This window comes from Lepidochelys olivacea (assembly GCF_965140295.1).
Source record: "Lepidochelys olivacea isolate rLepOli2 genome assembly, chromosome: 3".
NCBI lineage: Eukaryota > Metazoa > Chordata > Testudines > Cheloniidae > Lepidochelys > Lepidochelys olivacea.
Window position 1 is genome coordinate 147,819,406 of NC_140413.1, and position 14,565 is coordinate 147,833,970.

The 14,565-nt window shown below is 41.2% G+C and overlaps 1 protein-coding gene across 2 annotated transcripts in view; it reads left to right on the forward strand.

Annotated features, from left to right (window-relative positions):
- TTC27 (tetratricopeptide repeat domain 27) overlaps positions 1-14,315 on the forward strand; it is a 184,823-nt gene extending 170,508 nt beyond the window's left edge. For both annotated transcript variants that reach the window (XM_084622456.1, XM_084622457.1), the window contains 3 exons: positions 4,076-4,187; positions 10,753-10,853; positions 14,068-14,315. In XM_084622456.1, the coding sequence (XP_084478582.1) occupies positions 4,076-4,187; positions 10,753-10,853; positions 14,068-14,190 (336 nt within the window). In that variant the 3' untranslated portion in view covers positions 14,191-14,315. The remainder of the gene's footprint in view (positions 1-4,075; positions 4,188-10,752; positions 10,854-14,067) is intronic.
- Positions 14,316-14,565: the final 250 nt, after the last annotated feature.

Genomic DNA, 14,565 nt, shown 5'->3' on the forward strand with positions numbered 1-14,565 from the left:
CTGGGATCATAGTGTGAAAATATATTTAGGGCTCGTCTACACTGCAGTAATTCAGAAACAGCTAATCCTGAACTATTCCATGTGGACACATTCCAGAAGAAGAATGCCTTGTTTCTATTTAGCTTAAAGTGGGTTTACTTCCTCCACTTAATTCTTAATCTGTTGAGGTGTCAAGGCCTGTGTACAGTTGTCTGTCCTAATATTAATCTGTTTCTATTAGCCTCTAATCCCAGGTCATCACCATTCCCTCGATCTCTCAGTTAGATCATAAATTGAGGCTAGAGTGATTGCATTTCCAAAATAACTGCTACACAACTGGAGTGCTTACTTTGTTGTTCATGCTGGATGGTGCTTTGCAATTTGGTATTAAGTTTCCAAAATTCACATACCCGTGCACACTCCCAAAATATCTCTAGGTTATCAGATCTTCACTGAACCTGAAAATATAAAATGTCAGCATTCAGTATGTCTTTCCTAATGGCACTCTTTGACCAGGGTAGAAATGTCAGGCGGGAAGATTGCTCAATATTCTGTGATAAGTACATGATGCAGATTGTTGGGCTTGTGGTTCACACGTCCATGGTAGTGTACTTCTAGTCACTTTGTCCTTCCTCATTCTGTTCTCTTCAAACTCTCCTCTGTTAACTTGCATGCTTTAGCCCTCACTTGCTTTCCTCTGACTCTGATTCTCCCTCTCTCCTTTCCATTTTTTCCTTTAGAGATGAAAATGATTTTGCCCTTTTTGCATTCAGAAGCACGGAAGTTGCAATATCATGTAATGCATCCCTAAATACTAATCAGACACAAAAAGTAACTCAGGGCTTATCTACACTATAAATGTAGTCATGTCAGGGAGCCCGGTTACATCATGGTCTTCCCCTAACCCAGTTATAAATGTGGTTTCAGTATGTAGAGGAGACAGGACTTTAACTATGTATCATAACCAGACTGGTTATGAAACATGGTTAAAATCTAATCTACCCTGCAAATTCGGACCATATTTGTAAAAGTTAGGGTACACTTTTGACAGTTTCCTGACATGGTTGTATTTTAGTGTAGACGGAGCATGAAAGAGAACTGAAAAACTAAAGTCTCTACAGGCACAACTTGAATTAATTTACAGTATCAATTTATAAAACTTCTACTATATTGTACAAAATTTGAAGGTTTTCCTGTGCCTATTGGGCATTAAATCAAAGTAGCTGTCTATTGCAATTTTTCAAAAGCCATATAGTGTGAAAGAAGCAAAGAGCTTGAATAGAATATAAAATAATGTTTGCAGTTTTCGTAGCATCATAGATGATAAAGACAGGAAAAGGCCTATTAGATCATTTTGTCCCTCTCCCTGCAAATGCACATCTGTCCCCTTTGAACACAACACTAAAAAATGTTCTAGTTGAGGTTTAAAAGACTCAAGCAATGAGGCTTCCAGCAGTTCCCTTGGGAGACTACTCCACAGCCTCATACATCTGGCTGCTGTTAAGATTTTCCTGGTATTCAGACTAAATTTTTCCTTTCCTAATTTCATCTCTCTATTCTGGTGGTGGCTGGTGTCCAAAATAGTTGCTGAGGCGGCAGGTAATAATCCACCACACTCTCCTTCATGTTAATCAGTGTTTCAAAATGAAATATAGGGACACTGGTAAGGAAGCATATTTTGGGGGAAGAATGTGGTTGATGGGGAAGTGGGAAGTAAAAGGTGCCACTCCTGTACTTTCAGAATGAAAAACTGGGATACCTTTTATAGCAAATGGTGGTATGGGAGAAAATATTTATCCCTCAGTCACTCCTTCATTGTTCTCTCCTCCTCCCAACCTCCACCCCTCTGATCTAGTTTTTAACCCAGCATACACTCTCTTTCTCTTGCACACACACCAATCTACTCACAGCCTCCTTCACCAATTCAGTCAGTTTTCTCCTGTGCTTAACCCAGTGCATCCCTCTCCCACTTCAGAATCTTCTAAAGCCTTCACAATTCCCTCCAATCTAACACCAACTCACACTTGCCCATGAGGCCAAGAACCCTTCCCATTTGCAATTAAACTCTCCATGGCTCAGTACCATCTCTCTCCAAATACATCCAAGCTCAGAAAACACACACACACAACCCTTCAGCCTCAGATCTTTTTCCCTTCCTGCCTGACACCCACATACTCAACCGTTTGTTGCTGGGCCTGGAAAATGAGGTGGCAGCAAGGAAGCATTTGCAGGCAGCCCTATATGCTGCCTCTCTGGGACTAGCCCTACAGAAACCTGTATTCCCCATTGTGTTCCTCCTCTATCTACTACCTGCATCAGGGCCAAAATTCCCTGATGACAGCCAGATGTATGGGTCCTTCAGAGGCTTGTAAGTTCCAGCTCCATCAGAGGCCCCCTGTGGGAGCAGGCAGTACTGCTGGAACATTATTGTTGGGACTTGGTCCCCTTAGCGTCTAATGACCAATCTTCGCTGCATTGCTTCTAATATCCATAGAATCATAGAAATGTAGGGCTGGAAGGGACCTTGAGAAGTCATCAAGTCCAGCCCCTTGTGCTGTGGCAGGACCAAGTAAACCTAGACCATCCCTGACAGGTGATTGTCCAACTTGTTTTTAAAAGCTTCTAATGATGAAATTTATATATGGCTTTAAGATGTTTCTTCTCCCTTCTGTTTAGACTCTTCAGATGGTAGTACACTGTTATAATGCCCCTCTTAGTCCATCATTTAATCAAGTGATAGAACTTTAGCATCTTCAATTTTTTCACACAATATGTTTAATTTTTATTTTTAGTAACACTCCACCCCCTGTGAGAAGGAAAAAATAGCAAGCAATCATTATTTTCTCCTTTTTAAATTTCTCCCACTCACTGAGCTGTGTGTTTTTTAGATTATTTTTCACCTGATGTATAAGCCTCTACATTGACAAAATGCATCTCATTTTGTTTTGGTTTTTTTCAGTGTATCTAATCTCTCTGCATCCCTTGATATTATTTCTCTTTGTGTTCATAGCTTCCTTCCAGTTTTTCATCTGCAAATTTCATTAATGTGCTGTTGATTCCTGTGATACAAGAAGTGGGGGGAGTAGCTCCCTTTGATGGACACCTAGCCAGCCACTTAGCTGTAAAATCCCTCTTGGTCTGTTCTCTGCTTTCTTTTACCTCTGGGCTTGTTAACCCTTTACAGGTGAAACAACCAGAGAACAGACCAAGAGGGATTTTATAGCTAGCTAGCTGGCTGGCTGAGTGTCCATCAAAGGGAGCTACTGCCCCCCACTTCATGTATCACAATTCCCTTTTCCAGATAGTGAAGATGTTGAATACGACCAGATCCTTGTAGTACAGCACTGGATTCCTATTTCCCATTTATGTTCCCATTTGTCTGGCAAGAAATGGTCTTCATAAACTCAGAGTGATCAGTGCTTATGGTTCTGTTACATCTTAGATATTTTCTTTCCCTTTATTTGTTCCATTGTTATACTAAGGACAGAAATTGTATTGAAAGTGTGGTTATTACCAGAATCACTTTTTTTTTCATTTATACATTTGTTTAATAAATTGGTATCATATTTGTTTTTCCTTATAGTTTCCTGCTTATGAAAATTCTTCCTTGATTACTGTTTACATTCATTTTCTATACTTCTGTTTGCTTTTGGGAATCAATGCAGTATCAAAGCAATAGCTCAGTCTAAGAAAAACAATATTGGGTAATATTTTTGGAAAAAAGCCTTGTAGTATTTAACTATATATTTCTTAGGTTCAGAACTGCTGTTCAAAACATGTAAGTGTTTTCTCTTTTGGATATGCTTTTAATTATTTTGACCTGGCAAACATGGGTCACGTCCATCAGTCTAGACAAATTTATAAAAAATAAAAATTGTCTTCAGACACATGTTACTTTATGTGCCTGACATCCTTGAGATGCAATATCAGTGAACATCTGTGTTACAGCTGGTGCTAATGGTTTCAGAGAAACTCTGACTCTCAGAAAATCCATCATATTAAAGATATGTTCAGTTTTTTGGGAGGAGTGTTTAATATGTGCATAAAGCTAAACTGGAATTCTTTTATAATTTTGCGTTGATTGATTGTTTTGCAGTCACTACAGTATCTCACCAAGGCACATAAATGTGAAATGCAATCAGCAGATTGGGAGAAAGATATTTCGTCTTTTAAAGAATTGGTGAAAGGAGCCATAGAGCTTGCCCATGGTATGTTCGCTCTGAAACATAACATTTTATATTATTCATAAAGAATATACAGAGTACTTAAGAAACTCACTAACAAAATACATTCTTTCTTATCCTCAGATATTGGAACTCATATGGCACCTATTGTTTGGGATATAATCTTGTTACTGCATGTGAAAAGTTGAGTCTGGGTGCAGTGAGATAGAGTTCCTGAGTATAAGATGAGGCAGCATTTAAAAGGCCTGTGAGCCAGCAAACACTGTGAGTAGCACACAGTAGAGATCTCTGGAAGTTCCTGAGAAAGTGAGAGAAAATTATTCCTGTCTCAGCCGTGAAAAGGGAGAGCACACTGGGGGAGAAATATTATAGTGGTACTCTTCCAAGCCTCCCACAAAATAAGCTCAGCTGACAAGATACAAATTGAGAGGCAATTCTCAGTAGACTGTGTAGCTCTGGACTCTGATAGACTCTTTGGTCTTTGCTCCCTCTCAGTGAGATTCAGATAGATATACCACCTATGATCTCTGTGCTCCTTGGCTTCCCTTCATTGGGGCTCAGATGTTCTTCTAGAGACCTTGGTCTTAATTAAGAAGAGAGGGGAGGAAATAAGTGGTAGTTTTCTGCCAAGCCCACCTACCCACAATGCCAAAATTAGCTGCTGCTCAGAGTAGATTGTGCAAATCTTCATAATATACTTCCTTTTCTTACTTCACGGCTGAAAGCCTGAAAGATGTTAATGGTGAAATTTAAAGGACCAGTCTACTTGAAGGAAATTAGCACCTGTGTAACTACACTGAGGTAGTTGCACTGGTGCAAACTCCTAATATAGTTTCTCTGCACTTGTGTAAAGTAGGGCTTAGTTAACTTCATCCAGCAACAAACAGCAGTTGAGATCACTGGGAGAAACCAAGAATGCAAAATTAGGTTGAGCCACAAAGAAAGAACCCTTCTCCACCAACTACTCCTTGACACAATGGATAAGCCAGTAGTGGAGGAACAAGAAAGTAATAAGCGATTTGGCAATTAGAAAGAGTAATAAGAATAGCCCAGGACAAACATCCGTTAAGGAGGATTAGGACATTGTGCGGAAGCTAAATTATTTCTTTATACCATTCTTCAATACTTGAGGATGTTGGCAACTGTGTTAGGGATTGTTATTTGCACCAATTAAAAGGTGCCTTGTTTTGGAAAAGAATACTTCTTGTGGCTGTCAGTCATTTATCGGAAAGCTGTATCCATGTCCTCCAGGTATTTCCTTAACCACTCTGGAGATCCATGCCTTAGGAGAACAGATTGGTGATAGGTGAGCTATTTTGGGGGAACCCTAAATCTGTTTTCCAGGTAACACTCTGGCCTTCATTGACTAGGCGTTCAGAACCAGAGTCAGAGGATGCACCACTTAGCCCGACTCTGATGTTACTGCCAGAACCAGAGAGGTTCCCTTAATCATCCAGATGTAGCAGTCCTGTTGATTCCTTTCTCCTCCCTCCCCTGATGACCACCGTCAGATCCAGGAACTGTTACAAAGAGTTGCTGATGCCCTCCACATTCCACTGGAGGAAGTGCAGGAGAGCCAACATCAGTTGCTTGATACCTTGCATGCATTTGTACCATTCAGAGTGGTGCGACCAGTCAACATTTACTGAGGGCATCAGCAACATTTACTATGTTGTTCCTCAACTGGCCCAAACTTTCTGGCATACTCTGGTCACTTGCACACCCACCGCAAAATCAGTGGAAAAGAGATACTATGTACTGGCAAAGGGGTCTGAGTTTCTGTTTTCTCACCCCCTGTCCAATTCCTTGATTTATACAAGCAGCAATGGAACAAGCCTGGTAACAACCTCCACATTCTACTCTAGCTGACAAGAAAGGTAAGAGACCAGACTTCCTAGGTTGCAAGGTCTTTTCTTCAGCCAGCCTTCAGTTTCTGATCTCCAACTACCAGGCGTTATTAGCTAAATATGACTTTCTAAATTACAGTCAGTTAGCAGACTTTGTAGAGAATCTTCCCCAGGAGGATCATGCCCACTTCCACAGGAGGATCATGCCCACTTCCACACTATCCCAGAGGAAGGCAGACTGGGCACCAGGACAGTGCTCCAGGCTGTAGTGGATTCAGTGGACAGATCTTCACGAACTGTGGCCACAGGGATTGTCATGAGGAGGGAATCCTGGTTCCATTTGTCTGATTTCCTTAGGAGGTGCAGAATTCCATTGAGGACCTCCCTTTTGATGAATCTCACCTCTTCAACCAGGAGACTGACGACTCCTTCAAGGACTCCAGAGACACCCTGTGATCGCTGTGTATTTATACACCTGCACCCAAGTGAAAGTTTTACCACCTACCTCCCACACAACAGGTCAGAACTCCTCAGTCCTTTCATCAGCAACTCTACAAGCATCTTTGAAAGCATCAGAAGACCAATGGTCCCATCCCCCGGGTCTGCCCATAAAGTCTTCGACACCACAAACTCAGTCTTCACAAAAGTGATATTTCTGAGTGCATCTAGAGAGCCGTCAGTTGCCTTGCATCCTATCATACGTACAACCCTTCCTCTTTGAGGGACATCTAGCACACTTTTTACCAGCTCAGAGTGCAATTACAATAGACAAGTGGGTCCTGAATGTCATTCGACATGGCTATATGATCAAGTTCATGATGCTACCTCATCCACATGCCTCGTCCCGTCCTGCTTCCAGGACCACTCTCATGACAGTATGCTCTCCCTAGAGGTAGACTCCCTACTGCAAAGAGGATCAATAGAGCCTGTTCCTACAGTATTTCAAGGTGCAGGGTTCCATTCCACCTATTTCCTGGTGCCCAAGAAGGGAGGATGGAGACCAATCTTAGATCTCTGTCATCTCAGCCACTTCATACCTAAACCAAAGTTTCATATGGCCACCCTTGCAGCCATTATACTCTCACTAGAAAGAGATGCGTGGTTTATGGCTCTTAATATGCAAGATGCTTACTTCCATTTAGATATCCATCCTACCCACAGACAGTTCTTGAGATTTATGGTAGGCCCAAGACACTTCCAGTACAGAGTTATACCATTCGGGCACACGGGTCCATGGGTCTTCACTGGTGTCAAGGGGTCCTTAAATTCCCTTATCTCGATGACTGGCTATTAGAGTACGATCCAGACAAGAGGCTCAACCTTCAACCTCCTTGCTGCTCCTACTCCTTTCCTCCCTGGGGGTGAGCATATCCCACACAGTCCGTATAGTAATTCAGGGCACATATTGATGCGTTCTGTGCACATGGCTACATACCAGAGGATAGATTTCAGGCCCTGCAAGCACTGATTACCACAGTGGCCTCCAGTACTTCTGTTCCAACCAGAACTTGCCTTTCCCTTCTTGGCCACATGGCAGCAAGCATGTACATCACTGCCTTCATTCATTTCCGCTTCTTATGCCTACAGCTGTTGCTTGAGAGATCCTATTATCCCACGCACCATTCCATGGACCTCCTACTGACAGTTTCCCCCGAGGTTCTCTGTTCCCTTCGATGGTGGATGGACCCGGTTCAGGTTTTCACCGGGATACCCTTCTTTCCGTCTTCTCGAAGCACAACGATCATCACAGATGCATTGCTCAATGGCTGGGGTGCCCACATGGGCAAACTCATGACACAAGGAACTTAGACCACTCAGAAATCCAGGATGTACATCAGCATCCTAGAACTTCGGATGGTAAGGACAGCATGTCATGCATTTCTCCCATCTATTCACTTCTGTCACGTTCTCATCATGTCAGACAACACCATCACCATTTACTACATAAATAAACAAAGGGTGCACGAGGTCACCAGTACTTTGTGCAGAAGCTGTTCATCTCTGGGACTGATGCATCGCCCACAAGATCCTGTTGTCAGCAGCCTTTCTTCTGGGAACTCAGAACGTGATTGCAGACTCCCTCAGCAGGAAATTTGTGGCTGACCATGAATGGGAGCTACACGACTCTGTGATTGCCACCGTTTTCAACTGCTGGAGGAATCTGACCAGAGACCTCTTTGCCTCCAGCACAAACAGCAAATGCATCCAGTACAGCTCCTGGGGAGGGCTCTGCATCTTTTCCCAAGGCAATGCCTTAGTTATCCACCGATCAGACCAGATCAGTAATGCCTTTCCTCCCCTACCATTCCTGCCATGTGTCCTATACAAGATCAGATGGGGCGGTAGGGAGCTACGGTCATCCTGATTGCCCTTTTCTGGCCTCACCAATTCTGGTTTTCCCTTCTCCGATTGTCTACATGTCCCCCACTTCTGCTGCCAGCTTTTCTGGAACTGCTTACGCAACGCAACGGCAGGATCAGACATCCCATTCCACACACCCGTCACCTGAGAGCTTGGTTTTTGGATGGGCATCTTCATTAGAATGGGAATGTTCGTTGTCAGTACAAGATGTCCTTTCAAGTAGCAGGAAAGAGTGCACAATGCAGTCCTATCAGGCCAAGTGGAAACATTTCACCTCCTGGGCCCAGCAGAAGAGTCTTGCCCCTGAAGCCATGGGCATTCCTCTTCTCTTGGACTATCTCCTGTCCCTGAAGGAGTCAGAACTCACTCTCAACTCTGTCAAAGTGCACATAGCAGTAATTAGTGCTTTCCACTCCCATTTGGAAAGGCACTCTGTCTTTACACACCCCTTGACTACAAAATTTTGGAAGGGCCTCCTACAAACTTATCCTTCCGTTCAACCCACTGCTCCCCAATGGGATTTCAACCTTGTCCTCACAATATTGATGAAATTACCCTTTGAACCACTAGCCTCCTGCTCCCTGTCTCTCCTCTCCATGAAGGCCGCCTTCCTAATAGCTATTGCTATTTTGCAAGAAGGGTAGGCGAACTGGGGACAATGATAGTGGAGCCCCCATTTACCACATTCCATAAAGATAAAGTTTCCCTGCACTTGCGTCCCAAGTTTCTGCCAAAGGTTGTATCCCATTTTTATCTCAACCAACCCACGCACTTACTTGCGTTCTTTCTGAAGCCACACACCTCAGTGAAAGAACAGTGCCTTCATTCACTCAATGTCTGTGGTGCCCTGACCTTCTGTCTGCAGAGGACGAGATCATTCAGGAAGTCCCCTAGACTCTTTATCGTTATAATAGAAAGGATTAAGGGGCAAGCAATCTCTGCTCAAAGGATTTCTAAGTGGATTTCAGGATGCATTACACTCAGCTATCTGTTGTTGGGATTGCCTCCCTCTCCCTTGGTGAGTAACTTCTCTTCCCAGTACACCTTGGTGCAAGACTCTGCGATGGATGCCCTGTTCAGCATAGCTGTTCTCCATTCCACGGTTTTATCATCTTCCTTCTCACTATGTTCTGCTTGTTAATCACTCTCAGTGGAATACAATAGGGGCCATCACTCGAAGAAGATGAGGTTACTAACCTGTAACTGGAGGTTCTTCAAGATGTGTGGTCCCTATCTGTATTCCAATCCCACCCTCCTTCCCCTCTGCTCTGGATTTCTTGGTTCGCAGTGGAGAAGGAACTGAGAGTGCGGTTGTTCTACCCTGCCCTTTATCGCCTTGGATGTAACCCTGAGGCGGAGCAGGGGCACATGTGCAGACCAGCAGACACTACTACTTTCAAAATCTCCAGCTCCAGATGTATGGCATATGCATATAAGCCTCAGTAGAATACAAATAGGGACCACATATCTTGAAGAATCTCCAGTTACGGGGAAGTAGCCTCCTCTTGTAAAGATGAGGTATTGTCAGAGACTGTGGTGTCAAAAGAAGAGGTGCTGGAATATATTGAAAAATTAAGGAGTATCAGTTGCCAATTAAGCATCATATAGTACATCCAAGAATTCTGAAAGAACTTAAGAATGAGGTGGTTGAGCTGTTAATGAAAATGTCCAATCTTATTAAAATTAGCTTCTATCCTGGAGTATAGTAAATGCATCTATTTTTAACAGACTACATGGGGTGATAGTGAGAATTATAGACCAATAAGCCTTACAACAATGCTGGGTAAATTGGCTTAAATGGTAATTACAAATTTAAAAAAATAGAAATAGAATTATATAGGATCTGGATGATCTTGGCATGATGGGAACTAACCAACACGGCTTCTGCGAAGTAAAATCATACCTCAGTAATCCCTCAGAATTCTCTGAATGTGCCAAAAAAATCAGCACACCCATATAGACATCTGTGCACCAGTGAAGTGTGTGGTGTGGTGTGGTGTGTTTTCTCTTGGAGAAATATGAGATCAGGGTTAAGGTTTTGCTTTATAGTGCAGTCTTAAGGAATGTGGTGTATACATAGTGTATGTGTTGGAGGTATATGGCACTTTTTTTTTATAGAGCAGTAGGGTCTGTCAATACAAGTAGTGAGAATGACTTGTGAAGGAATCCTAAAATATACCTTAACTGAACATATTCTTGTTTACGCTTTTGTTTTCTCCTTAAGCAAACTTACTATTTTTAATCAAGTTTTCTCTTTGTGGGATATTATGTTCCAAATGTTTTATGACAGCTGTTCAGTGTTCTGATTAACTGTTGGATTTATACCTACAGGCTATCATTATGGTGTTTAATGTTTTTCCCCCTTTTGCTTTGACTTTTAGTGGCAATAAAGTGCAGTAAAAACAAATCTGATCACCAGGGAGCTTTGCAGATACTTTCTTCAGCTCGACTCAACCTGCGTGGCTTGTCATCCAAAGCAAAGGTGAGACTGGTTTAGAAATATCTCAAAGGAAAAGTCTCTATGACTTTATCTTTAGTTCTGATCTCTCAGCCCACCTCCTAAATAGAAGACATTTATAGATCAGATAATGCCCATGAATCACACTACATCATAGAGGGATGCTCATTTCTGCTTAATTAAGGGTCACTATTATAAGCCAATTTTTTCTCTCCCCATCTTTGCCTAAACCAAACCAATCATCCTAAAATTTCGCAGGCCAATTCTTAGCTCAGGTTAGAATTTTATTGGAAAATGTCACGCAAACTGGCACAGGTGGTTTGGAAGGTTGGAAGACTTCAGAAATGGAGTTATGTTTCACTTCTGGGTTATTTTCCATATGTGGATGGCCATGAGAAGAATGCCAGGCAGGAAACCATTCTGGGAGCAGGGGTTGTGGGAGACCGTCTGAGAAGCAATGGGCTCCAACTCTGCACGGATTGCAAAATCTGCCAGAATTATTGCAACTCAGCATTATTGAATTTTTTTTTAAATTCCTAGGCAAAATATTTTAAACTGTAGTTAGGTATAAACAAACATAACACTAAGCATTTTTGAAAATGCCATAAAAATGTGATAATTCAAAAATAAAATTGAAAATTTGTAGCTATGCAGTCATCCTTAATTCTGTCCCTGTACAACCATCAACATTCTATCTTTTACTCTTCCTTCCCTTCACAGTGTAAGGTGTACTCATTCTTTAATTAAGGCCTGCTCCTGAATATATTTTTGTTGAATAAAAATTAATGTTCCTATCTGATTTTAAGATCGCTTCATCCTGTGTCTGTACTTAGCGTGTGTGAATTACAGAGCATAGGTTTTATATACATGTATATACATTACAAACTTGGCTAAACTTGTTTCTTACCATTTAAGGACTGTAATTTAAGGATCTGAGCCTAGGAAGTTTGTATCGCTAGATATGCTGACTCCATGACTAATGACATTTGTTTAAATGCTGACTTCAGTACCTCTTGGGAATACTGGGAAATTATTGCCGTTTGTGTGTTCTGTTTTGATTCAGTAAGTAGTAAAGGACTGTATGTATGTCTTTTCTTTAGACTGAGTATGACTCTTGAAAGGAGGCAGGAGTCCCTGGCATGAATGATGTAAACACAAGTCCAGGTGGTTTAAATCATACTGTATGGTGCAATCTTTGGAAGATTAAGAATCAGAGTCTAGTAAAATCTGTTCTTAATTCCGAAAGTTACTGATGAAATGAACTTGTATGTTCCTGGCAGATAAGGGTGTCTAAGTTTCTGACAATTGTAAGAGAAGTGAAATGGGCAGAGATTAAGTTATTTGGGTGATCTGAACTGATTTTTCTGTATGTTCCAATTTTTTGTCTTAAATTTTAAACGTCACATTGCACTAAGAAAGATTTTTGTGTTTTGTTTTTTGTTTAAATACTACCCCCCTTCAAAAGTTTCGATTTATATGTCTGCTCAGCAGTAACTCCAGTATAGCCATTTTTTCACCTGGTTCTTGTCTTTAGTTTGAGGACTCAGTGTTTGGGGGGGATTTTGAACAAAGTACTTTTCTTTCAAGGTACTGAGAATGATCTTAGGTGTTAGACTAGTGACTTGTTCTTCAGAAGAAGAGAGAGAGCGGAGAAAATAATTAAAGATCAAATGCTAAAGCTTCCTGACCATACAGGTGATATGAACAGATCAGCACAGTTTCTTTTAAAGTAAATCATGCATATCTAGTTGATTAGTCTGACTGACTAGTTCTTTAACAATGTTAAGAAAGTAGCAGATTTTTAAAAAAAAAGTCAGTGTAATGTCAGTAATTCTGAGCCAGTGTAAATTGACTACCTGCATTACACAGGAAGGACCTAACTTGCCTGCCAAATTCCTAGTTTGAGTTTGCTAGGCTGAGTGTCCAAAAAAATCATGTGTAGTTTTTAAAATGAGCAAATCTATATTTCTGTAAGAAGGAGTTCTTTGTTCAGTGACAAAGCATTCGTGAAGCAAGTTGGTGACTTGTTAGCTCTCCATAGCATACTTTTGTTTATATGTCAATCTTATTTTCTTATATTTTGATGGTGGTGGTGACGTATATATCCCATAGCAATCCTTATGCCCTTGGTTAGTTTTTATCCTATCTAAATTTAGGCTTCGTTCTGTCTTTTAGTCATTGAGTTTGACAAAGTGAATTACTCTACACACTTCCTTTGGATCAAAAACATGGAATTTATGGCCAGATTTCCCTTTTGATCACCAGCATGACATTTATTCTGCCACCCATATTCATGCTAAGTGGTACCTCACTCCTCAAATAGTCCCATGCATTTCAATGAGACTAACTTGAGGAAAGCAACATAACTACGGATGGCAGAAGCTGGCTGTCGGGTAGCATTGTCTTTTAGTGGGTAATACAAAGGAGTGATTCAGGAAGTCTTGAGATGTAATCCCAGTTTTACTACTAACATGTTGTATCGCTTTAGGCAAATCATTTAACCTCTCTGCCTCACTTTTCCTATATGTAAAGGAAGGATTACAGTATTTTACAGGATTTGTCGACACTGAAGTTTTAAAAATATAAACCACTGTATAAGTGCTTAGCATTATTATTACACTTCAGCGTCTTGTTTTCTGTTGATTGAGTTAATTATTGACAGATGCCTGCAGCCACCCACTCATGTTCTGACATCAAATGTTACAACATGTTTATTTTGGCAATCTGGAACAAATGATATATAGTATAACATACAAGAAAAAATGACAGTCAGTTAAAATACAGAACTACTTTTACTTTACCAAACAGATCAGTCCACACAACAGTGTTGTGTGAACTGTGGTGTGAAGGGAGAGTCTGATCCTGTTTACTGAGATTAATGGCAAAACGTCTTAAGATTTTAATAGGGGCAGGAGTGGGCCTTAACAGAAACCCAGCTTTCCTGGGCGGACTGGAGAATGTCAGGCGGACTGAAAAGGAAACATGCTCTGAGTCTGAGAAGAGAATGATAGTCATTCACTTCTATGTGTGCCTTCTGTTTGTTCACCACAAAGTGGCATTGGTGGGTCAAGTTAAGATGAGGGAGATGACCATGGATGCGAAAAAAAGAGAGAGATCAGAGGTCACGATATGCAAATTGGGGACTTTAATTCTGTTTGTAGGATGATCTCACTGCATCTAGTTTCGATTATGATGACTGTAAATATAGTTAAATATTGTTTTTGTCTTTATTATGCAGCAACTTTTTGCAGATGCAACAAGCAGTGAGGTTTCCAGTGAATTAGTTGATGAAGTAACAGCTATGGACAGCATGATTGCTGAACTGCAAGAAATGAGCAACCAACTGAGGAATCAGTGCTGAGATAAAAATAAGATTTCCTGGAAGGAAGACAATGATGACATGCTTTATTTGCTCCAGTTTCTGCTGATGAAATTGCAACTGTAACACATAACACAAATTTGTAATAAATATTTTCCTGTACAACACTGATGTCCTCACAGTCAGATGCCCTGAGCTTCTAAACTGTTTTTAAGGTCATGTCTACTAAATCTCTTAAAATTGTGTGTCTGCTTCTGTGGGCCTGGGTTTTCTGGAATAAAACCAATCGTATTTATAAAGCATTTATTTAGGATTAGTTCTGCCTGAGTGCATTATATAATTGGCTCCAGGACATAGCTGTACACTGCTGCAGATTGGAGAGAGTGAGAAATCCCAGTGATGATATAGCATAGGATG